This window comes from Garra rufa, chromosome 18 (assembly GCF_049309525.1).
Source record: "Garra rufa chromosome 18, GarRuf1.0, whole genome shotgun sequence".
NCBI classification, from domain to species: Eukaryota; Metazoa; Chordata; class Actinopteri; order Cypriniformes; family Cyprinidae; genus Garra; species Garra rufa.
In genome coordinates this window covers 16,257,928-16,284,260 of record NC_133378.1, presented here as the reverse complement: position 1 = coordinate 16,284,260, position 26,333 = coordinate 16,257,928, and the positions used below count along the sequence as shown (strand labels likewise).

General features: G+C 39.2%; 1 protein-coding gene across 1 annotated transcript; it reads right to left on the bottom strand.

Moving 5' to 3' along the window:
- Window positions 1-1,645: 1,645 nt before the first annotated feature.
- On the bottom strand, window positions 1,646-20,878 carry mybl2a (v-myb avian myeloblastosis viral oncogene homolog-like 2a). Its single transcript, XM_073823479.1, has 8 exons — window positions 20,726-20,878; window positions 15,361-15,427; window positions 14,983-15,088; window positions 14,079-14,150; window positions 13,894-13,986; window positions 13,423-13,643; window positions 13,125-13,272; window positions 1,646-4,928 (listed from the first exon to the last, which is right to left on the bottom strand). The coding sequence occupies exons 3-8, from the start codon at window positions 15,073-15,075 to the stop codon at window positions 3,147-3,149; spliced, it is 2,409 nt and encodes an 802-aa protein (XP_073679580.1). The 5' UTR covers window positions 15,076-15,088; window positions 15,361-15,427; window positions 20,726-20,878; the 3' UTR covers window positions 1,646-3,146.
- Window positions 20,879-26,333: the final 5,455 nt, after the last annotated feature.

Here is a 26,333-nt window from a genome sequence, read left to right as displayed (position 1 = left end):
ATACAGTAATCAGCTTCATATTTGATGGGTTTGTGCTCAGTAGGCACAACACTAAAATTCTCCGAAAGAGCATTAAAGTTTCTTTACCGCTCTGCATACAGTGTCTGTAGTAATGTGCTCTGACTACCATTTAAAAATGGCACAGGTTAAACAAATACACATGTGGATATGGCTAATAAAAATAATAATATACTATATAAAAAAATAATAATCTTATGTATGAAAGGACATGCCATTTTTGTCACTTTGACAGTGTCTGCATGATGAAAATATGTGCAATAAATTAATGCAACTAATAAAATGCTTTTCTTACTTAGTATTATTGTCTTGTTGTTTCCAATTTAAAAAAATCTTGTAAAGCCCTTTGAAAGCTGTATTGAAACTGAAATTTGGACCTTTAACCCATTGGCTCTCATTGAAGTCCACTATATGGAGAAAAATCCTGGAATGTTTTCCTCAAAAACTTTAATTTATTTTTGATTTGAAGAAAGAAAGACATGAACATCTTGGATTACATGGGGGTAAGTAAATTAAGTAAATTATGGTTTTTGTGCAGACTTTGTATTTGTCTTTTAAATAAAACTGTTAATTTTCCACCTTGAGCATGCTTTGACACTTTATTGTATTGTTTTTTATTGTAATGATTTGCAAAATGACAGTGTTTCTCTGTAGAACATTTAGTGCAGTCACTGTAATAATCTAGGTAAAATAGGTTTTGCAAAAAAAGAGTCAAATGACTGGCAAGCCAAGCAAAAAACGTAAAATTAAAGTAAAATATCCTAATTGAAACAAGGAAAAATCTGTAAGATAACATTTTTCTGTAAAACTTTTTATGAAAATCTCTGTAAAATTACTGTTTTTGCACTTTATTTCAGTTAATTTTTTTTTACAGTGCACATAAGGTGTTTATTTAATATTTTAAGTGTATTTGTCTTATTTTGCATATTATCTGCCAATTGGGTAAGAAAAATAATCTTGTTTCCATTTGCTTAAGATTATTTTTCATGTTTTAAGTAAAATGCACTAAATTTACATTCCAAAACACTCACTAAGAAAAGTATTTTTGAAGCATAAATGAGTGAATGAGGTATTTAAACATCACTTACGCTTTAAAAACGGGGAGGAGACAGAAAGAAACTCTGGGTTTACCGAAGAAAACCTGCTCCTGACCAGGTTTGGTTCACAGAGTAAGTTACCAAGGTAACTGACTCTGAGTATAAGTTACCTCTCTTTCAGAAACAGGCTTGACTTACCCTGCTTTCTCAGGTTTGATAAACCTCCCATTCTGAAACGGAAAACCCAGAGTTTCCCTTATTTCAGGGTTGACTTGCTCAGAGTTTTCACTTAACCTCCTTTCTGAAACGGGCCCCAGGACATGTTAAATATATTTACGATTTGCGATCTTCCAAGCAGATTCAGTCATTCTTAACAGGAACATCTGATAAAATAATCTCTAGAACCACCAAGATAATCAGACATTATCTATGATTGTCAGAAGGGGAGAAATCGGCCCAAAATCAGCCCGACTGTCTTGTGGTGTGTACCCAGCTTAAGTCTACCACATTTATTTCCAAGTGTTTTATTAACAAGATGAAATTACATGTATATGATAACATTAAACATTTTATAAACAATTCTACAGAGGTTCAGTATACAAATAGGCCTACAAGTTTTTTTTTTTATCAAAATATTAAAGCATGTACAAACTTTAAACATTTTAATAGCTTTTTGTTTAATATAAATTCGTATTAATAAAATGCTCCTTTTTTGCCAATCAGAAAAAAAAAATGTTATTATTATATTTCTTTGCAAATCTTACATTTGTGAAAATGAATTTTTGCATGTAAAAAATATTTTTTATGTAGACGTGACAATGCTTTTCTTTGCTGTTCTGCAGGGAATAAATAAAAATACATATGTCCATACAAAACAAAACAAAATGTTTACATATTCTCAAATAATACATATATCCATTCCAAAACAAAATGATTATCAATACTTTCTATAATAAAATCAGAGATTTTGCCAAATATCGTTTTACAAATATGCCAAAATAAATGTTTCAGAGCAACTGAAAATCAACATCAGATTGAAATTTTACCAAATAATATTTTGCTGGGTAAATCCTGCATATAATTTTGAATGATACTGATCATTTGTAATTACAGTAAATATTGATTAGGTATTAACCAAACCATTAACCAAACCTTTTTCTAAACAATATTGTCTGTAAATTGATTTCAACATGAATACACTGCTTTTCATACTTAGATTTGTTGTCTTGTTTCCAGCCAAAATATCTAGAAATTCTTAAATCAAGGACGATTTTCTAGATACATAAAAATTGTCTTGTTTTCAGAAAAAAAAAAAAAGTCAAAACTAAGTGCATTTTAGCTTGAAACAAGCTAAATAATCTGCCAATGGGGTAAGAAAAATAATCTTGTTTTCTGTCTGAATTAAGATTTTTTTTTTGCTTACCCCACTGGCAGATTATTTTTGCTCGTTTTAAGCAAAAACTCATTTCTTTTTTACTTGTTTTTTTCTGAAAACAAAACAATAATTGTTATATTCTAGAAATCCTTCTTAATTTAAGAATTTGTAGATATTTTGGCTGGAAACAAGACAAAAAATCTAAGTAAGAAAAGCATTTTTTGCAGTGTAAACATTAGGCTTGAAAATAAAATAAAAATTAAAAAACTCTTGTAAAACTGTTGTGTGACGTTTATTCTCAAGTCTCGATACATTCTGTGAGATTTCCCATGTTCCCAATCGGCACTCTGGTTGCAAATCTGTTGGTTGGTGTGCTGTCTTTGTCACATTGCGGCACACCACAAACTATAGGAGCAACACGGTTAAATCTAGGATCTTTTTCTTCTCATGTATGTGGTCTCTCACATTTTTAAGATCTTATAAGATTTGAAAAATCTTTTAGTGTGTACCCAGCCTAAAACAAAATCAGCAATTTGAGAAACCACAGACAACAATTTGAAAATCAGTTGAAGATATCAACACTGATGTTTTAAAGTTTATTCTCAGTGACATTTTAGATCACATAATTATAAAAAAAAACACTGATTTAAAAAAAAAAAAAAAAAAACACTTTATATCAGCATATATTTTCCACTTGATCAACGAAATCAAAAAGCTCAGTATTCCATTGCATTTTTGCCATCCTTTTTCCGAAACTCTCGGTACAACAGCAGCCGTTCAGTCGTGTGCTCCGGCAGTCTGTTTCTCCGGGCCCGTACGATACAGGACGCTAAAGGAAACAGTCTCTTAAATCCTCCTGAAGATGCAGGGGCGGCCAAAATTTTGCGGCAAGCGCTCTGTAGCCGAGGAAAGCGTGTAGCTTCTTTCCAAAAGCTTTGGACAGAAATATCTCCCTCGGACAAGGGCTCTGATAAATACTGATGCAGCTCAGGCACCTTCTCAGTGAACTGTGTATCAACATTGGGTTTATCACAGCTCGTTTCTGCTGTGGTACAAGTTTCAATGAATGCAGACTCTACAATTGAGGTGACGCGCAGTTTGGACGGAGTAAACAGTGTGGTATTCTTGAACTTTTCTTTTCCATCGTCAAAGGGTTCCAGCTTGATTCGGGGGTCCAGAACTGTGGCTATTATCAAATCTCTTTTTAAAATAAGAGGTTGGAAGTGAGAGCGAAGACCAGAACGGAGAGCCGAGCAGAAAAGGCTAAAACTCGTGGTCTTGGTCTCAAGAGTTTTATCAAGTCCAATGATAGATGGAATGATGAGGGATAAGGTGAATCCGTCTTCCTGAAGAACCTGGACCACCTCTTCGAAAGGCTCCACTAGGCCAACAAAGTCCACCACCTGTTCCCGTGCAACGTGAACCGCTGGCGGACAAACGGGGCAGCTGTTTGCCTCCGTGCGAGCTTGATTGAGAATGGTCATCACCAAGTCCCATATGGACTCTTGCATAATTTCACGGATGATGGTGATCGTAGAGTTCCACGTGTAGCTGCTCGTGTTGGAAGAACCAGACAGCGAGAGCTTGCATTTTCTCGCAAGAACCTCAAACCAGTAGGCACTGCGACGGAAAAAAGACACCACACTTTGTATCTCAAGAAGTATACGGTCAACAACTCTGGATTTCTTCAATGCCTCCTTCATTACAGAGTGCAGTTGTGTAGTAATACAATCCAGATGTTTGCTGGACGAAATTTCAGCGATAGAGAAATCCTCTATGGTGACCTGATCATCAAGAAAACGCAATAAATCATCTTCATCTGGATCGTTCTTTTGTGCAGAACACATGATTTTGTAGTCACAGAAAACATCATGAGTAGCAATAGTGTTCTTGGCCTCATGGATAATGGTGTAACCAATGTTATGAGGGAAAAGCCCAAAGCTTAGAAGAATCGATTCAAGCTCTCCTCCGATATTTGGCATGAACTGATTACGCTGCAAATGGCGAAAAGCCACAGTGGGCCTGTGAATGTTCCAGTCGTCATCGAGGAAGTGAATCTGAACAGCGAGAAGCGGTTCCATATGTTCGCTAGCCCAAACATCAGCCGTGACGTGAATAACGTTTTGGCCTCCGCTTAAAGATACACAGTTTCTAAACTGCTGGATCAGCTGTGGCTTGATGGTTTTCTCCACAACATTATATAGCTCTAAAGCTATGGTGCGCTGGGAGACTTGTGGGTGTTGAGGACCAACTGAGTTCATGAATTTACGAAAGCCAGAGCATTCAGTGAAGTTTAGGGGTAGCATGTCCTCAGCGATCATTTGCAAAACATCATCAATAAATCCTTTATGTTGCGGTGGCACAACGCAAGCACTTCTGGAGCTGGAGGGTGAGGCTGAACGTGGGTAGACGGGCGGACTGTCAGCTTTTAGGGTTTTTACTAAAGTTGTCCTCTTTACCTCTTTCACCTTGGGCAATGGCTCTGCTGTGCTCTTTGACTGTGGATTAAAATCAAACATTAAAATGACAAGTGTGGGCAATAACATTTATCTTAATTACAAAAGTAGCAATTAAGCAGAATGATCACATCTATCCTAAATGTTTACATGTCTATCTAGTAGAGCTGCACAATTAATCGTTAAAAGATCGCGATCTCGATTTGACCCCCTTCACGATCTTAATCCAGCATTTATACAATTCAGCCAATTATATTTTATTCATATTTTGCAAAACTTTTGCTAGCCTAATTACTGCACAGACTGCTGTGAGCTGATGCAGTGACAGGTTAGCTGTTCTCTCCAACATTACATAACCATTTAAACTTCATCTTCAGCGCACATTCTGTCAGATGCAATTCATGGCGCCTCTGTCTCAATGTACTGTACGACGCAGCATTCATTCACATCAGATGATAACTCAGCGGCAGAGTTACGCTCACGCATCTATTTAGGAGCCTTAGACCTTTCCAACAATATATGGTGAAGTAAACTTGGGCTTCCCACAGAGTGGACGGTGACAGCCATATAATGTTGATAGGCTAGTGTTTCTAGCTAAGAATCTTTAAATCGCTTTACTCTGACATAATACCTTTGTATGTTTATTTTTGAATGTTTAAATGGCGATTTTTTTGTTTTGTTTACATTACATTATTTTTCATTACATTTCTTTAAATTTAAAGCAACGTTTATTTTGTCTTATTTCACTGCTGTTTTACTGTTGTTTGATAACCTAATGTTCAGGGATGAATCTTTCAAATAAAAAAGTTTTCCAGAATCGTGAGAGAATCGTGATCTTTATTCTGAGCAAAAAAATTGTGATTCTCATTTTATTCAGAATCGTGCACCTCTACTATCTAGGGCTTTTCCAGGGTGGCTTTCTGATTCTGATCTGGTGTAATGTCTTCTCAGACCCTCCACTATCTCAAGTCAAACAGACAAACAAAAATATGTGTTAATATTTCATGTAAATATTATTGATCTATTGATGAATTCAATAGCCAAGTTTCCATCCAAATTTGTTAATTAAATTTTTTATGTATAAAATTGGAATAATGCATAAAACATTTGCAAAAAAGCACCATTTCCATCAAACAAGTCAAAGAGAACGTCTCGGTTATGTATGTAACCCTCGTTCCCTGAAGGAGGGAACGGAGACGTGACGTCAGAGGCCGACGAATTGGGATATCGCTTAGAGATACCAATCCTCTTCGTGTGTAAACTAAATGACCCAATGCACATTGGCATGCATGATTGCATCCAGCTATCGCTGATCACAGCGTGAGTATAAATAGGCAGCCGGTGCAATGCATAGACAGGTTTTCGCTGAGGAGCCGAGCCGGGCCGGCGGGACAGCGGTGGTACAGCAGCTGAGGCGACGGGACGTGACGTCTCCGTTCCCTCCTTCAGGGAACGAGGGTTACATACGTAATCGAGACGTTCCCTCTCAGTCGGTTTCTCGACGTCACGTGGGGAGCCCCCACCCATCCTGCAGGAGGTTCGGAGCAATACGCATATGGCTCAAACTAGGACATATGGAAGATTGGAGGTGATTGAGGCCTTGTGATGATGGTATACGGTCTACCGGGGAAACGTGGCCTCTGTGGGTTACCGTGGAATAACATATGGGATTCACTTAAGTCTCTCATGTTATCCCGAGCCTTCTATCGGTTCTGGAGGATTCATCGAGAGAGGGCCTGGCGCCTAGACGCTCCGCCACGTCAGGGGCCGGGGAAGGAGGAACTCGACAGGGTCGACTGTATGGACACTCTGGAGAAGATAGCAAGCCGACCCGAGCCAGTGCCACTCTGTGTTTCCACCCGTTTGAGGTGAGAACACAGGAGGAGACTGGCTCTACACAAAGGCTATAAAACCTAACAAACTATCCAGTGAGCCATCCACTGCTTGGAGACGGCATTCCCCTTCTGCCATCCTCCGTGACAAATGAAGAGTTGGTCTGAGGTCCTGAAGCTTTGGTCCGGTCAACATAGCACCTTAATGCTCGGACGGGACAAAGCAAAGCTAGGGCTGGGTCTGCCTCCTCCGGGGGCAGCGCTTGCAGGATCACCACCTGATCCCTGAAGGGAGTAGTGGGAACCTTGGGCACGTAGCCAGGCCGGGGCTTCAGGGTTACCTGGGAATCTGCCGGCCCGAACTGAAGGCACGAGTCGTCGACCGAAAACGCCTGCCGGTTCCCTAACCTCTTGATGGAGGCCAGTGCAAGCAGGAGCAGAGTCTTCATAGAAAGATACTTTAGCTCGACTGACTGCAAAGGCTCAAAGGGGACCCGCTGTAGTGCTGTGAGCACCAGAGACAGGTCCCAAGAGAGTACGGAGGGGGCCTAGGAGGATTTAACCTCCTCGCTCTCCTGAGAAACCTGATGACCAGGTCGTGCTTACCCACCAACCTTCCTTCAACGGGGTCATGGTTTGCAGAGATAGCGGCTACATAGACCTTAAGGGTGGAGGGAGACAGCCTACGCTCCAACCCTTGCTGCAAAAAGGTGACCACAACTCCGATCGGGCATCTTCGGGGGTCCTCATTTCTAGAGAGAGCCCATTCGACGAACAGGTTCCACTTCAAGGTGTAAGCATGTCTCGTGGATACAGCTCTCGCCGAAGTGATGGTGTCTACCAATCCTTGGTTAGATCACCTAGAACCTCCGCGTCCCGTCCAGGGACCAGACATGTAGTTTCAAGAGGTCTGGACGCGGGTGCCACAGGGTGCGCCGTCATTGAGTCAGTAGATCCTTCCTCAGAGGAATCCGCCAGGGAGGGGCTGTCACAAGGAGCATTAGTTCTGGAAACCAGGTCCGAGTGGGCCAGTAAGGAGCCACTAGCAGGACATGCTCCTCGTCCTCCCTGACTTTGCACAGTGTCTGTGCGAGAAGGCTCACTGGGGGAAACACATATTTGCGCAGACCCCACGGCCAGCTGCATGCCAGGGCGTCCGTGCCAAGAGTACCCTCGGTCAGGGAGTAAAACAACTGGCAGTGGGACGTCTCCGGAGAAGCAAACAGGTCTACCTGAGCTTCCCCGAAACGTCTCCAAAATCAGCTGGACCGTCTGGGGATGGAGTCTCCACTCTCCGGGAAGCGCAGCTCGTGAGAGCTCGTCAGCTGCACGGTTGAGCAAACCCGGAATATGAATGGCACGAAGCGACCTCAGATGCTTCTGACTCCAGAGGAGGAGAGAACGGGCGAGCTGCGACATGCGACAGAAGCATAGACCACCTTGTTGGTTGATGTACGCAACGGTCGCAGTGTTGTCCGTACGGACCAGCACGTGTTTGCCTCGAAGGCGCCCTTTGAGATGGTTCAAGGCAAGGCGTACTGCTCTAGGCAGTTGATGTGCCAGTGTAGCTGAGGGCCCGTCCAAACCCCCGACACTGCCTGCCCGTTGTACGTGGCCCCCCAGCCGGTGGTGGAGGCATCCGTGTGTACCACAGCATGCCTGGAGACCTGTTCTAAGGGTACTCCTGCCCGAAGAAAAGCTAGGTCTGACCACGGGGTGAAGGTTTGGCGGCAGGCCGAGGTTACTCTGACCCGGAGAGTGCCGCGCTGCCACGCTCTCCTCGGGACTCGGCCATGAAGCCAGTGCTGAAGTGGTCTCATATGGAGTAGACCAAGCGGTGTAACTGCCGTAGCTGCTGCCATATGCCCCAGGAGCCTCTGAATTTGTTTCAGTGGGACCACTTTCCTGTTCCTGAAAGTATTCAAGCAGTTCAGCGCCGACTGAGCACGCTCGTGTGAGGTGAGCTGTTTGGTTGACCGAGTCCATTTCTACAACGAGAAAAGAGATCCTCTGCGTAGGAGAGAGTTTGCTTTTTTCCCAGTTGACCCGAAGGCCCAAGTGGGCGAGGTGTGCCAACACCAGGTCCCTGTGTTTGCACAACTGCTCTCGAGTCTGTGCTAGTTAGTATCAGCCAGTCATCAAGGTAGTTGAGGATACGAACGCCCTGTTCTCTGAGGGGAACAAGGGCCGCCTCCGCGACTTTTGTGAAGACACGGGGCGAGAGGGACAGCCCGAAGGGCAGGACCTTGTACTGATATGCTCTGCCTTCGAACGCAAACCACAGAAATGGTCTGTGGCGCAGAAGGATCGAAACATGAAAGTATGCGTCCTTCAGGTCGACCGCTGCAAACCAATCCTGGGGATGGACACATCTGAGGATGTGTTTCTGCATGAGCATCTTGAAAGTTTGCTTGTGAAGAGCTCGATTCAAGACACGCAGGTCCAGGATCGGTCGTAACCCACCACTTTTCTTGGGTACTATGAAGTAAGGGCTGTAGAACCCTGTCTTCATATCGGCTGGAGGGACCGGCTCTATTGCTTCCTTCGCCAGCAAGGTAGCAACCTCTGCACGCAGGACAGGGGCATCTGCTGCTTTCACTGTAGTGAAGTGGATGCCCCTGAACCTCGGAGGACACCGGGCAAACTGAATCGCATAGCCGAGTCTGATGGTTTGGAGGAGCCAGCAAGACGGGCTGGGAAGCTCTATCCAGGCTCCCAGACAACGTACAAGCGGAACCAGCGGAACCACCGACGTACCTGCGGGGGGGCAGCGAAGTGGAACGCAGGGACCCCGCTCGGGCGTCTCTGTGCCGGTCCGAAGCGGGGTCTGTGTGTAGTGTGTGCAAGACATTTACCTGCGTTCTGGCAGCTGGTGCGTGAGTAGTCTGTTTTATAGCACTCTCCAACCGCCCAGTGCCGACTGCTGGCGAGAGAGGAGAGGGGATGAGGCCTGAGGTTGACACGTGTGACATCCGCTCTCCCCTCTGGGGACCCAGAGATAGAGGACATTGCTCTTTTATTGAAAATTTGGGTGTCACTGGCTGTGAGGCCAATGACGGGGAAAAAAAGAAACAAAAGATTCTCCACCCGGCCCTCCTCCGGGGGAGGGAGTGGTGCGTTCATCACCTCCCGAAGAGCAGCTTCCTCCATCTCAGGGTCGCCCGTCTCAGGGACGCTTGTTCTTGCGTTTCCCACTAGTCTGTGACCGGCTCCACGGCGCCGCTGTGAAGGCTGCTGCGCTGGCTGCTGTGGAGCGGGGGCAGAAGCAGGGGGCCGCCCTCGGCGACGAGCAGGCTGTGGAGGCAGTAGCAGGAGCACGCCGGGGCAGGATGTGACTGATGGCCTCTGTCTGCTTCTGTGCGGCAGAAAACTGCAAGGCAAAGTTTTCCACCGCGTCGCCGAAGAGGCCGGTCTGGGACACGGGGGCATTTAGAAACCTGATCTTATCGGCTTTCCTCATGTCGGCCAGACACAGCCAGAGATGGCGCTCCTGGACCACCATCGTGGACATCGCACGACCCAGAGACCGTGCGGTCATTTTCGTCGCTCGTAGTGCGAGGTCCGTCGCGATGCGAAGTTCACGTAGAACTTATGGGTCGTGCCCACCCTTGTACAGGTCCTTCAGTGCCTGGGCCTGATGGACCTGTAACAACGCCATAGCGTGTAGGGCGGAGCCAGCAGCCCCACAAGCCGCGTAGGCACTGCCGATCAGAGCCGACGAGTGCCTACAGGCCCGGGAGGGGAGCAACGGGTTGCCCCGCCAAGTGGAAGCGGTGCAGGGACACAATTGCATCGCCACCGCATGCTCCACCGGCTGGACAGCCGTGTAGCCCCGTGCCGGTCCGCCATCAAGGGTGGTGAGGGAGGATGTACCACTGGAGCGGTTTCTGTGCCGTCCATGTCCCAGTGAGCTCATCATGCACTTCCGGGAAGAAAGGCACTGGGGTGGGGCGCTGAGAACCAGCGCGGGCCACCCCAAGATACCAGTCGCCCAGCCGAGAAGGATCGGGACGTGATGGAGGGTTCCATTCAAGCCCTACCTTCTCGGCGGCCCGGGCAAGCATAGCCATCATTTCAGAGTCGGTGACCGCCCAGTGGACGGCAGCGATCCGGAAACGTCCTCCCCCGAAAAGTCTGGCTCACCCCCCGATGCCGCGATCGACATCTGGACGTCAGGGGGAGCTCCAAAAGTAATGAGAGGTACCCCACGAGGAGGTCCAGCACATCCTTCTGAAAGTGGAGTGTCGGTGGAAGGAGGAACCCCCGACGGATTATCCGCCAGGAAATTCCCCACCGTCACCGTCACCATCAGACCAGTCAGCCCTCTGCCAGAGGTAGAGCCCCCCCGGCCTTTGCCGGGGGGAACGGTAGATCTGGGCAGAGGAACTGGCACCCCGCCCCTTTGCAGGAAGCAGAGTCTGGTCCGCAGCTCCGTGATGGACATGCCACCGCAATGACGACATGAACGAACATCCACGAACGCCGCCTGAGTGTGCTTAATGCCCAGACACGTCAGACAGCAATCGTGACCATCGCCTGGCGCCAGGTAACGACCGCATCCAGAAACGCACGGGTGAAACGGCATTTTGCTTTTAAATGCCTCGTCTTTAAAAAGACGTTCACCCGTGTCACTCTTAGAAACTGCTCGCAGTGCTGAAGCGCACAGGGGAGATGGTCGCTGCGACACAGAAGGCGGGTAGTGCAGTCCTTTACTGTGCGCTTTTCCACCCACAGGAGACCACCACCGCTGACGCGCCATGCCGCCAACACACACAGTCTGCAGAGTTGAATTCTTGTATGCTCGTTCCGTTCTCTCAGTCAGAAGATCGGCTCCGAAGCGAAAGCTGTCTATGCATTGCACCGGCTGCCTATTTATACTCACGCTGTGATCAGCAACAGCTGGATGCAATCATGCATGCCAATGTGCATTGGCTCGTTTAGTTTACACACGATCTCTAAGCGATATCCCAATTCGTCGGCCTCCGACGTGACGTCGAGAGAACGACTGAGAGGGAACAAAATCATCACTTCCTGATAAACTGGCACTAAAATATCACTAAGAATAATTTACTAGTAATAATTTTCATACATAATAAATTACTTGCATCTCAGAAAGAGAAATTAAATGTGGTTACTGCTGGACTCAATCTGCTGTTTGGGAACACAGTTGGGTAAGACAGTTCTGGGAGGCAATTATACAGAAATACTCAGGCTCAGGCATTTCAGAATGACCCTAACATTTCAGATGCTGTGCAATGAGATCGGTCCGCTGGTTGGTCAAGTTATCCCAGCTCATAACGCAGTCGCATGACTTTTTTGGTGCACATGGAGGAATTTATTCACAAAATGGGTTTCCCATTAACCCTTTTCACACAATTCAAAAACCACCTCAAGCGAGCATAAAAACTTATTTGTGAATTGTGAATTTTTTTACGAATTTTGGCATTTCTATCACTCGTTTCTAATGCGATAGTTCAAAATGCACACAAAGACAGGGAGTTGGAAAGATAACTAGTATACTAATATAGCATATTAGGTGTTTGAAACAAAACTTATACCACTGCTAGTGAAAACACACATTTGTTAGCCTTAAAGTAATCAGATCAGTAGTCAGATTACGTTACTTTCATGTTGTGATATTTAACTTGGGTTAAAGCTTACATTTTACTATGTAGTTTTCACTGTAATACACTTTTGAATGTCACTTACAGACATACTGTTCACATATGTGACCCAGGATCACAAAACCAGTCTTAAGTAGCATGGGTATATTTGTAGCAATAGCCACAAATACATTGTATGGGTCAAAATGACAGATTTTTATTTTATCCCGAAAATCATTAGGATTTTAAGTAAAGATCATGTTCCATGAAGATATTTTGTAAACTTCCTACTGTAAATATACCAAAGCTTAAATTCTGATTAGTAATATGCATGGCTAAGAACTTCATTTGGACAACTTTAAAGGCAATTTTCACAGCATCCTGATTTTTTTGCACCCTCAGATTCCAGATTTTCAAACAGTTGTATTTATTCATCTTTCATATGATGTATAAATATCAATTTTAAAAAAACTGACCCTTATGACTGGTTTTGTGGTCCAGAGTCACATATTACACTCTTAGTTATATTCCAAGTTGTCTATATGTACAGAAAACAATCTGTGCTCCTCTTTTAGGTTTTCTGTTGATGGTGCTATACATCAGATAAATCTATGCATGTAGGAAACTATCATTTTTATTTTTGTGTTGTCCTGTCTGAGACTGATGATAGACCAGTGTGCGACCACAGTAAAATCATTAATGTAAATTCATGTTAAATAAATGAACTAAAATAAACAAGAATTTTACAAGATCTACTGCTAATCAAAAGCAAACATATACACAACACTAAAGAAATAAAATACCTTTTCATGGCCTGTGGCAGTAGAGGTTTCTTTTTGTGACTGATGGAGTCCAAGATCACTCAAATCAACATCCTCCATATTGTAAGCTCCCTTGTCCATTTTACGCTTTAAGGTTGAATACCAATGGTTCTTTATTGAATTATCAGTCCTAACAAACATTAACAAATGCTCGTCAGTTTTAGTGCATTATGTAACAACTTACACCAGTTACTTACCAATTACATTAAATAAATGACAACACTATAACACTGCTTAACAATAACAATAAAGATATTACAACAACACAAAACTAAATTACCTTCCAGGGAGAAACTTTGCAATTTGTGCCCAACGTGATCCCAGCACACAATGGCATTTAATAATCATGAGGTCCTCTTCTGTTGTCCAGGGGGTTTTAATCACAGAAGGGTCGAGGTGGTTATGCCACCGCTCACGACACTGTTTGCCTCTTCTGCCTTTTAGGTGTTTTGCAATTGTGCTCCACTTCTTGTCACCATACAATGACACCAGCTGAATGAGCTACAGAAAGAGAAGACAACCTAGTTAGATCCCGTCTCAATATATGAGGACAGACCACATGAACTTCATCTCCAGAGCTGCTCTGAGAGTTCACTTCAAGAACTTTACACCATTTCATTTCTATGTATGCTATTACTACTGTAGACTAAAATAAACTTGTTTGACAAAAAATAAAAATACATTCTGAAAAATACAATGTCCAGCCCTGATCCTTTACTCAAGTCTAATTAATAAACCAAACAATGCTCACCCTTTCATCTTCTTCTTTGGTCCAGGTTCCCTTAACAAGCTCTGGGTCTAAGACAACCGTGAATCTGTATTTACAGTCCTGTGCAGAGCGTCCCTGCAAATAGAGATCTCAAATATGTACAGTCACAAATGCCACCTTAAACATGTCAATATTAATGAGCTAACACTTTAAATTAGATCACTCACAGGTAGAGAGCCTGCAATCAGCTCCCACTCATCCTTTCCAAACCTCCTGACAAGGGAAGCAAGACTTTCATCCTAAAAATTTGACAAACACAAACCACCAAAAAATGTTTATTTCCTTTAAAACTACGGATATTTGTATAAAAGGTTGAATCTCAAGACACCTATTAAGAACACCTATCATGTTTAAGTCAAATTATAGCTCAAAATAAAAATAAAATGTTTATATTATTAATGTTTATTTTGCTTATAAGACCACTACCATTTTTTTCCAACAAACATCTAACATATATGTGACCCTGGACCACAAAACCAATCATAAGTCAATTTCTTTAAATTGAGATCTATAGCTTTTCACTGATGGTTTGTTAGGATAGGACAATATTTGTCCCGAGATACAACTATTTGAAAACCTGCAATCTTCAATCTAAATATTAAGAAAATCACCTTTAAAGTTGTCCAAATGAAGTTCTTAGCAATGCATATTACTTATCAAAACTTAAATTTTTATATATTTATGGTAGGAAATTTATAAAATATCTTTATGGAACATGATCTTTAAATAATATCGTAATGATTTTGGTCATAAAAGAAAAATCAGTCATTTTGAGCCATACAATGTATTGTTGGCTATTGCTACAAATATACCTGTGCTACTTAAGACTGGTTATGTGGCCCAGGGTCACATATGTACTATAAATACCTAGCTTTTGCTCATTAATCACACCTTGCGCTAAAATTTGTAGTACACAACTACTGTACAGCATCAGGAAGTGGGGGGAAAAACATAAATGCAGTCATATTAAGTGGAAAAAACTAGTTCAATAATTATGTAAACTATTTCATGTAGAATTGCTTAAGAAAGTGATGTTGTCTTATAAATAGTGATGTTTTAAATGGAGCTCACCTCTTTAGAAGTCCATTTGCTCTTCAGTCGCTCAACATCTTCATCAATATCAGACTCAGGATCAGTCACACCCTTAGGTTTAAGACTTACCATAGTTTCTATTGCACTAGAAATACAGAGAAGACCATCAAATAGGATGCAAAATTTTGATTATGTGTGATAGTTGAGCTGAACTCCAATCCTAATCAGAGCAACTCTACGTACTAAACCTGCTATGAACGTCTACACACAAAAAACAGTTCTATAATATAGAGCAATGGTCAAAGAGAGTTTTAGCAAAATTAAATGAAGTATAGTTTCAATGAGATGTGATTTTTCAAGAACAGGCAAGAGAGACAGAATTGAAACAAAGAGAATATGCAACAAAACATACCTTACCTTCCCCTTCAAGCAGCTGTGCTTTCAAAGGACGACTCAAATGAATCGCTGGATAAGCACACTGAACCTACAATTTTGAAAAACATTAGTTCGAAGAATAACACTAAATTTGTTTTTCATGGACAGCTACACATAGATGTGATTTTTAAAGAAAAGACAGATGTGGTGGTTGTTAGGATTTCTGTATTAGGGACGTTTAGCTAAAAAGGCTGGAATACACAACACACATTTTGTAACCTGATTTACAAAATGTGTTTTTTAAAACACTATGCATCATATATTTGGCAATTTAGTTTGATAGAGAAAACCTGGCCAACATACACTAAATGACTGAACAACACATACTACTAGATTTTCTACCAGAGCTGTTCAGTCAAGATGTTGAAGGATTAGTTCACTTCCAGAATAAAAATTTCCCTATAATTCATTCACCCCCATGCCATCCAAGATGTTCATGTCTTTCTTTCATCATTCGAAAAGAAATGAAGGTTTTTGAGGAAATATAGTGGGCTTCAATGGTGCCCAATGGATTAAAGTTTACAATTCAATCAATCGATCAATCAATTATTTTTTATAGACAACACCAGTTGACCAAAGTGCTTTACAGACCCAAAATTAACACACACACACACACACACACACACACACACTGGTTTACATGTTTTATGGGGACATTCCATAGGCGTAATGGTTTTCATACTGTACAAACCGTATTTTCTATTGCCCTACACCTACCCTACACCTAAACCTAGCCCTCACAGGAGATTGTGCACACAACTGGTATTACTATCCTTGTGGGGACATTTGGTCCCCACAACGTGATGAATACCAGGTACACACACACACACACACACACACACACACACACACACACACACACACACACACACACCCTAACGCATTACAGAACACTGAACAAGCCCCATATAAACTAACATCAATTAAAAGCAGCAGAGAACAGAAGTCTTCAACATAGATTTAAAACACTCAATGCAGTCATAGGATTTAATATGTGGAGGAAGGCTATTCCAAAGATGCTGTGCTGCCACCACAAATGCACAATCTCCCTTGGTTTTTAATCAAGAATTTGGCACATTTAAAAGGAAACTATGAGATGAGCTTAGGGGTCTTGCAGAACAATGACGCTTTAACAAATTTGAAATGTATACAGGGCCCATGTAAGCCTTTAAAGACCATTAAAAGGACCTTGTATTGCACCCTATATTCAACAGGGAGCCAGTGCAGAGAGGCCAGCACCGGAGAGATACTGGAACATTTCCTGGTGCCAGTCAACTGGCCACTGCAACCGTGAAAGCAAATTCTTAGACAACCCCAAATATAGAGAATTACAATAGTCCAATCTGGACAAAATAAATGCATGGATCATGGTTTCAATATCTTTAAAAGACAGGAAGCCTTTCAATTTGGCAATACCCCTCAACTGAAAAAAGCTACCCTTTACCACAACATTTAGTTGTTTATCAAATTACAGTTCGGAATCGAAATTCACCCCAAGGTTCCTTACCCGAGTATTAACATTGGCGGCTAAAGGGCCTAGATCATGTGAGAGCTGTTTGGCTAACTTTGATGGGCCAAAAAATCACCACTTCAGATTTAGCCTCGTTCAGCTGAAGGAAACTTGATGCCATCCATAACTTTATTTCATCCAAGCAGTCCAGCATTTTGAGTTGCCGATACCCAGTTGTCAAATACAACTGGGTATCGTCTGCATAACAATTGCAGTTTCAGTGCAGCTTCAAAGGGCTCTACACAATCCCAGCTGAGAAATAAGGGTATTATCTAGCACAACAATCATTCATTTTCTTAAAAAAAAAAAAAAAAACTAAAACTAAAACAAACATTCATATACTTTTTAACCACAAATACTCATCTTGCAATAACTTGACCTCATATATTATGTAATCATGCACACGTGACGTATAGGCGGAAGTACTGACCCAGTGTTTACAAAACAAACATGCAAAGAAAGTCAAACGCCCTTTACAAAAAAGGTAAAACAACAATGTTGGATGATTTTAAAGTTGGAGCAAATAAGATGGCATTTCTTGCCCTACCCTACCTTTATAAACCCTTCTGTGCAAGCAGAGCTAGAGCAAGATGAGCTTTTGTTGTTAAAAAGTGTAAATGTAATTTTTTTTTATTACAAAATCACCAATTGTTTTGCTAGATTAGATCTTTATTTTTTGGCTGGGATAGTGAATTTTTTCACTATTATTATTATTAAAATAATATTGTATTTTCTACTTGCTCTCCTTTGCATTATTAACATGACGGTGTAAATGTATGTTGTATAATGTGCCCAGGGATATACATAATACAATAATATAATACTAAACAAGAGATTACTCCGATTAATGGCTTTATTCCTATTGGATCGGGATTACGTTTTGTATTGAGTTCCTGCATCAACAGGACTCAAGTAGCAGTCAGTCTTAAGTAGCACAGGTTTAATTTATTCTTGCGAAATTGTCCACTTGGATATGAATGCTGTCATAATTTACCATGATTCAAGGTAAATAACTGAGTAAATTATGCTCAGATATACCAGAGATGGGGAACAGAAACCAGCAGGTGCTATGTTAAGCATATTATTTTGACGAGTCAGCAGTCAAGTGCAGTGTTTCCCACACATAGACGAATTAAATTCCGACCACCACAGATTCAACACCGACCAAAAAAAAAATAAAAAATCAATACCGACCGTCACATATTGCGTTTCGTTATTCTTTTGTACGCTATTTAAAACACGCAGCGAATTCGTTCAACTGCATGTCCTTTCCATACTCTCTCTTCATCTCTCTGTCACTCACGCGTCTCTCCCTCAAACACACATGCACACAGCCCCTCCCCTCCATGCACACCACATCTGTCTGGATCATCTGTGGAGAGAAGACGGCTGGCGAAAGGTTGGTATCTCGTGAACACTTTTAACACACAATCACAGATTAAAAAGTGCTATAAAATATTTTATATTCTGAATACAATAGTTTCAGTGTGTTGATGTTACTGTAAGTCCCGATCCTTAGCAAACGCGATTGCGCCTTCTTTAGAAAGTTAACTAGTCGCAAGTTTGCAGTAAAATGTAGGCTAGTTGGGTTGTCGAGGTCAAAACTCTTTATGTAGCAGCTGTGAATCAAATAAACGTATTATAAATTATGTCGTTTCTTTACTCTTACACTGAATGTTTGCTGCTTCAATCCAGAGGAGTATTGAAAAGTATTTTCCGCGACTGAAAAAGGCACGTGATGAGGATGAGGACCATCCTGAACCGGAGGTATCAGTCTGAAACAGAGCTTAGTCCGACCAGTGTAATTAGTTATGTTATTGTTTACAATATTTTCAGGCTTCAACTAGTGCTGCTCAAGCAGAAAGACAAGGTCAGGGAGAGAAAGAAATAGATTTGTTAAATATCAATAATATGTCGCAAAATAAGGTGCCCTAACAAAAGTTGCAGACTGTGCAGCAAGTAGGCTGTTGTATATGGTGTTAAATTAATGTAATAAAGTTCTGTTTAACTAATTATTAACAGTTTTTTTAATTATTAACCTTTAGGAATTAGGAAATCCCTTTAGGGGATCGGATCCAATCGTATCCCTATCCAATCGTTCTTTTCATCTGCAACCCCCCCCCCCCAACCTGTGGGAAACACTGAAGTGGCCATATAAATTACAAAGTTGTTTCTTTGTTGATTATATAACAACAACTTGGAAAACAGACAAAACAGAAAAGGTAAGAAGCATTATTTGAGACAAGGGCATATTAATATAATAGGCACAGACCTGTAGCAGAACTAACTTTACCCTGCGCTGACGTAATTTCCGATTTTTGTGAAAAAGGCTACTTTGGACCTCCAACCCATTAGCCTTTTTCACTTGTTTGTAATTTATATGACTCCTCAAAATAATATGCTCAACATAACGCGAGGCTGGTTTCTGTTCTACATCTCCTTTATATTTGAGCGTATTTACTCAGTCAATTTTCTCGAATCACTACATCATGATAAATTATGACAGGATTTATATCCAAATGCACATTTTTTTCAAGACTAAATTAAACAATTCTGAGTCCAGTTGATGCATAAACTCAATACAACAATGTAATTCCGATCCAATAAGAATAAAGCCATTAATCAGAGTCATCTCTTGTTTGTACAACGTACATTTACACCGTCATGTTAATAATGCAATGGAGAGCAAGTAGAAAATATACATATGTCTATGGAAAATACAATATTATTTTAATAATAATAGCGAAAAAATTTAGCGTGAAGAGTCATATTGCACAGCCAGCACCAAATAGACAGAACGGCAAAACTCAAAAATGTACTGAATAATAAGTGCCAAGATTCAGAATTAAATAAACATATTATTTGTGATGACCTGAAGCTGACACAAAGTTTTTGAAGACATGTTTGCTATTTGTAGAGTAAAACACCGGTATATATCATAGTATCATAGTATTTATTTTGTAAAAATAGACTTTGATTCGCGAACTTACTCTTGTTAAGTACGGCCGCTGCTGTCACCGGAAAAACTTTTACCCTGCAAGCGCCAATCTGGAAGCCAGAAACACGGAAGTGTGAAAAAGGCTAATTGGCTCCCACTGAAGTCCACTATATGGAGAAAAATCCGGAAAAGTTTTCCTCAAAAACCTTCATTTCTTTTCGACTAAAGAAAGACATGAACATATTGGATGACATGGGGGTGAGTAAACTACAAAGATTTTGTATTTTAATCTGGTATGAGCTAAAGTGCACTAATCCCAATAATTTGTACATTCACAACGGTAATTTCATAGGGGTTGATCTAACCGCATTGCATTATGGGCACAACTACGACCGTTATTGAACATTTCACATTATTTTGTAAATGTATAGATACTAAAATGTAAACTATAGAGTGAACTAAATAGTTCTAAAACAAAACATCTTGAAAAAACTAGTACACTAAATAGACTGAGCGATTTCAGACAGTAACTTTACACTTCGTGATTAGCATGGCTGGCTAGTTTTCAGAGGCAAACTAAACAAACGTTATACTGTTGAACTCGCTGTAGTATGTTTATTTTTAAGTTTATAATAGCGAATACTTTTAAGTCTAATAACAAGAACTGTAACGTTACTCTATAAAACTGAAGACGTCAAAATATCGCGACGCAACTTCGACAGTTGGCCAACGGCTAACGCTACTAACATTTCTACATTTGCCGATCGATTAGTAGTTTTAAGCATCAGTTTGTTGACTGAAATAGTATTACATGACTGTCATGTGTTCAGACTCAGTGGAGAACATCTGCAGCATTTTAAGTGAACACAAAACTTTGTAACTGTTGTTTTCTTTCTTACCCACACACTTGCTCGGACATATCTTCGCTGTCCTGCAGAAGTTTGTGAAATGTCACCGATAATTCAATCGGTATCCACGCTATTACAGTTAAAGGTGTGAGTTATTGTTGTGAATACTCATCTGCTGCTGTGGGTGTCGTTTTGTTTGCCTCGCGGTGCGCCTAACCTCCAACTGCTGCCTACTGAGCCCGCGCACACACTTCTGTGTTCTACTGCGTCACACCTGCGCTCAGCTTTGCGCAGACCAGACGCTTCTTTGCTGCCACTGCAGCTCCATGTGTTTGCGTAGAAATATGCAGCATACACTGTTTACTAAGTTTTTTTATTATTATAATTGCAAAACTTGGAAATTAGACATTGATAAATTCCTACAAGGAACAATCATAAGATAAAGACAGAAAATAATATTGTGGATGGTGTTGTTCACAGAAAAGAAAAGTATAAAAATAAATTGCATCCCTTTAGAAAAATTGTCATAAAGCAAACAAACATTTGGCACTCTTTTTGTTATTTGTAAGTCTAAGAGAAACAACAGGATCAAGTTCAGCAAGAAAAAAAAAAATTGCGAATATGTCTGTTATTGCATTTCCGATCTAAAATATTGATAAGGCTGGATAAACACTGTTGCCTTTACTGAATTTAAGGTGATTTCTTATTAACTGGGTTAAGCCTACTGCGATAGCTCTCATCAAACTAATAGACATTGATAGATTCCTACTAGAAACAATCATAAGATAAAAACAGAAAAATAATATTCTGGATTTGGGTACATCAAATGGTGTTATCCACACAGGAAAGAAAAGTATAAAAATAAATTACATCCTTTTAGAAAAATTGTCATAATGCAACAAACATTTGCCACTATTTTAGGTCTAACAGAAACAACAAATCAATTTCAGCAAGTGAAAAAGGAAAAAAGACAGGAGATTTTGCTTATGAATGAAACATTTTGCATTCAGTATAAGAAAGTTAACAACATATTCAACAGATATTTTGCGAATATGTCTGTTAATGCTTATCTAAAATATTGATACCACCCAAACATAAAGCTAGATAAACACTGTTGCCTTTACTAAATTTAAGGTGATTTCTTATTATCTAGGTTAAGCCTACTGGAATAGCTCTCATCAAAGTATTATATTCCTTTGGTGGAACTGGAAAGTTATGGAGATTCAGAAATTGTTCATAAGTTAAAATATTCAATTTGTTACTGAACCATCAAGGAAAGAAAAGAGACATATTTGCGGGGGGAGAAACCATGGACAAAACCCAATTTCCTTTATAGAAGACATTGTTGATGGAAGTTAGATAAAGATAGGCCACCAAGTTGGTCAAATATCGTATTTGAAGTGAAAAACCACAATCATTGGATTCATAAGGCCTGTTTACTAAGGTTAAAGTTGGTGCAGGTGAATTCGATGACACACAGAATTTACTTTAAATTTAAGAGTTTTGTATTGGGCAATGCAAGTACATAAAAATGTGTTTGTACATATATTTAAATCATTCGCTCATTGTTATTTCTGTTATCACATAGAAAGAAAAAATACAGAAAAAAACAGCAATATTGCAAAATGTTATTTGAATATAAAATAATGTTTTTTATTTTAACATACGTTAAAATATAATTTATTCCTGTGAATTTTCATCAGCTGTTACTCCAGTCTTCGGTGTCACATTATCCTTCGGAAATCATTCTAATACACTGATTTATTATTGAAATGATCAATGTTGGAAACAGTTGTGCTGACAGATATTTCTTTTTAGGATTCTTTGATCAATAACAAGTTAAAAAAACAGCATTTTTTCAAAATATAAATCTTTTTTTAACTTTTTATTAATTTAACACCCTTAGTGAATGAAAATATGAATTTCTTTCAATAAAAAGGAATCATTAAAAATGTACAAACCCCAAACTTTTGAACAGTTGTTAGAAAACCTTTGTTTTTAGTGTTTTTAACCTTTTATTGATCAAAGAATCCTGAAAAAAGTATCACAGGTTCCAAAATTTTTTTTTTTTTTTAACATTGATAATAAATCAGCATATTATAATGATTTCTGAAGGATCATGTGACAAGACTGAAAATTCAACTTTAATTACAGATATAAATACAATTGTAATGGATATTAATATAGAAAATCATTGTTTCAAACTTTTGAGCGGTAGTGTATATATATATATATATATATATATATATATATATATGTGTGTGTGTGTGTGTGTGTGTGTGTGTGTGTGTGTGTGTGTGTGTGTGTGTGTGTGTGTGTCAAGTCACCTTTATTTATATAGCGCTTGTAACAATACAGATTGTGTCAAAGCAACTGCACAGTATTTAAATAGAACAATAGTGTGTAAGTAACGCATTATTGAAGATAATCAATTTTCAGTGTGTGTGTGTGTGTGTGTGTGTGTGTGTGTGTGTGTGTGTGTGACCCTGGACCACAAAACCAGTCACAAGGGTTAATTTTGAGAAATGTAATAAATATTTTAAATAATTAAGCTTTCCATTCATGTAGGCTAGGTTTGTAAGGATAGGACAATATTTTGCTGATATACAACTATTTGAAAATCTGGAGTATGAGGGTGCAAAAAATACAAATTAAATAAATAAATATAGATACAATCACCTTTACATGTGTCTAAATTAAGTTAAGTTAAGCATCTAAAGTAATTTCAGGATGTTTCCTATTATTTTAAATGATCTGAATGTATCTATGACAAAGGGTTGTAAAAATATGGCTTCTTATAAAGAAAAGTGCTCCTGTGGCTCAATTTGCCCCAGGTTAGGGGTAAGTTGACCCGAGTCAGTGGGTAAGATGCAGATCTGACTAAATCTGATTCAAACCCATGTGAAATTTTAAAGACAATTTACCTCTTTAAAAAAGTTGTAAAAACTTAATCAAATTTCATTTTACAAGCAGTCTGATTTCTCAAACTCAAACTAAATAAAACCAATCAAATGGAGTTTAATTTTTGATCTTTAATTGTTTGAATTTCTGAAACAATATGTTGAACACCAAAGTTTTAACCTTCCCAAAAAAAGATTATACAACTGTAAAAGTGTACAGTTGCCACGATACAGGGGGTGGCTCAAAAGTTTAGATATATTTACAGCAGGAAATTTACAAAATATTTTTATGGAACATGATCTTTACTTAATATCATAATGATATTTGGAATAAAAGAAAAATCAATAATTTTGACCCACACAGTGTATTTTTGGCTATTGATTTTATTTAATGTGGTAATTTGCATACATTTCTAGTACAAAAATCTAAACACTGGATGAAGTCAGTTTCAAAACTCTTGTTTATTTTATTTTTTTTACATATTAGAGTCTAAAGTTTTTACAGAGGAAATTTTTGGTATCTCATTTTGTCACTCCATAATTCAGAAAAAACCTAGAACAGACAGGAAACACTTTTTTTTTTTTTTTTTTGGGGGAAAAATGTTAAAATGAAATGTTGTATGAAAATCTAGCAAATTATATGTGAACAAATCCCTCTGTAAAATCATTCAGGATAGACAGGAATAAAAATATAAAGTTTGGTGTGTGTAAGTGCTGCTGAAGTGGAGATTTATGGCTCAGTTTAGGAGAAAAAACTCATTTTGAGAAAACTGCCTTTAAAAATATAGATTGCAATTGAAATCTATTGACAAAAATAGATAAAGTGCTATAAAAGAAACACTTAACAATGTCTTTTGATGTTTTCTTTCCACTAGTCTGAAAAAAAAATCCCAAAATCTCAAACTTGACAGATGCATGAAAAAAAATATGTTTTAGCCTGCAGTGTTTCACCTTAAGACCTCAAGGCTCACACACACACACACACACACACACACACACACACACACACACACACACATATAGGCCTATATAATAGATTTTTTTCTAATTTACATCAAATGTCTTCTTAGGCATTTTCTGTGTTATAATGTATTACAGTAACATGTGTAAAACAGAAAAAAGTCAATATGGTCCATTTTAATTGACATGCTCAATATTATAGACAATATAAACATCTTTTGAGCCCCTAAACTGTAGGCCATAAATGACCAGAGTGAATCTAAATCCTAAAACACCCATAATGTCCTCATTATAGTCAGGTGACACATATTAGCCTCAGTGCTGCCTGTAAGAAAGTAATTTATGGGATATACAAAGAAGCTCTAAAAGCTCTGTATAAATGTAGCTAATTTATCAAGTTAATATGAGCTTCAATTTACTGCTTGAACACAAGGTTTATATTTAAAACTGTAGTGTGTATTTAATTCTGCTCTAGATGGCGCTCAACTGTTTTCTTCTTTTCCTCCTTGCAGTTTTCACCAAATGAGCTCATCTACAGTCACCTGTTTGGGCTGACTTTAGCAAGTTTAACCTTTTGATTAAGGTACAAGACTAAATATAATTAATCTAATAATAGTTTCTAGTAATCGTAAAGTCAGCATTAAATCTATAATACCAGTTTCTGGTCGTCTACAGGTACAACTTGTGAATAGCTCATTGTAAAATCATAAATTGGCTCGTTTTATGATAATTTAATAACAGTTGTTATTAAAATGTTAATGTTACCACTAAAACAGATGGAGATGCTCATATTCTTACAGGTGAACTCTAAATGAATGAACAGTGTATGAATGTAATGCATGCCCTTTATTTTATTTGGTATACTTAAGTAAAGTTCAAGTATATTTTTAAGTATACTTTATGTAGTAAGTATACAAATATCAGTGTACGAGTAGTATACTTTTAAGTGTACTATTTCAATACTCCTTGGGACTAAATTGGCCCACTTTCTAGTATATACTTTAAGTATAACAGTAGTAAACTTTGAGTACACAACTAGTTTACATCTGTTTTCAGTTTGTACTGCAAGTATACTAAAAGTGAACTTATAGGTACTGATATTTTACTAATTAAATACTTTTTATGGATTTTTAGTACACTTTGAAGTATAGTCTCAGTAAACTACTAGTTTAGTAGGTTTATAATGCAAATATACTCGTAAGTTTTCTTTAAGTGCACTTTACACCATACTATAAGTATACTACTATGTCCCTATTAATTATTATTAAATATTCATTTTGTTATATTAATATCTTTTTTCTAAAAATAATACATTTTTGTCTAGCTTCATGCATTCTTTTATAAACACTTGAATGTGGGTTAGTTTCATGAATAAAAAATAAACAACATTTTGAACAAAAAGCTAAAAAAAATAGACTATTGATGATAATCAAAATGTAGATGGAGTTGATGAACACCCCAAAGCTTGACAGTCATTATTACCTCTCTTTATTCCATAACGTTACACAGTTGTCCATATCTATGGTTTTGATGCTGTTTTATGTCTGATGGTTGTGTTAGATTACATGTGGAAGTGTCTGTTGTTTCGGTTTCTTCTTCACTTGTGTTTTGGAAATTCTGTACTGAAGATGTGTAATAGCGCCCCTAGAGTATAACAATGAAAACACGGATTCTTAGAGCACAAGTAGAGCTCAAATATATTTAGACTTTTTCTAAGTATAATTCAAGTATACTTAAATTTCATTTTAAAAAGTACATACAAAGTAGACTGAAAAGTATACTATTTTTTAGTTTAAAAG

Coding starts and splice junctions, on each gene's coding strand:
- mybl2a (XM_073823479.1), bottom strand. CDS start 15,075: ATGGTAAGTCTTAAACCTAAGGGTGTGACTGATCCTGAGTCTGATATT. Junction 13,987..14,078: donor TGATTGCAGGCTCTCTACCT/GTGAGTGATCTA, acceptor CTCTATTTGCAG/GGACGCTCTGCACAGGACTG. Junction 4,929..13,124: donor CTGCCACAGGCCATGAAAAG/GTATTTTATTTC, acceptor TTTAATCCACAG/TCAAAGAGCACAGCAGAGCC.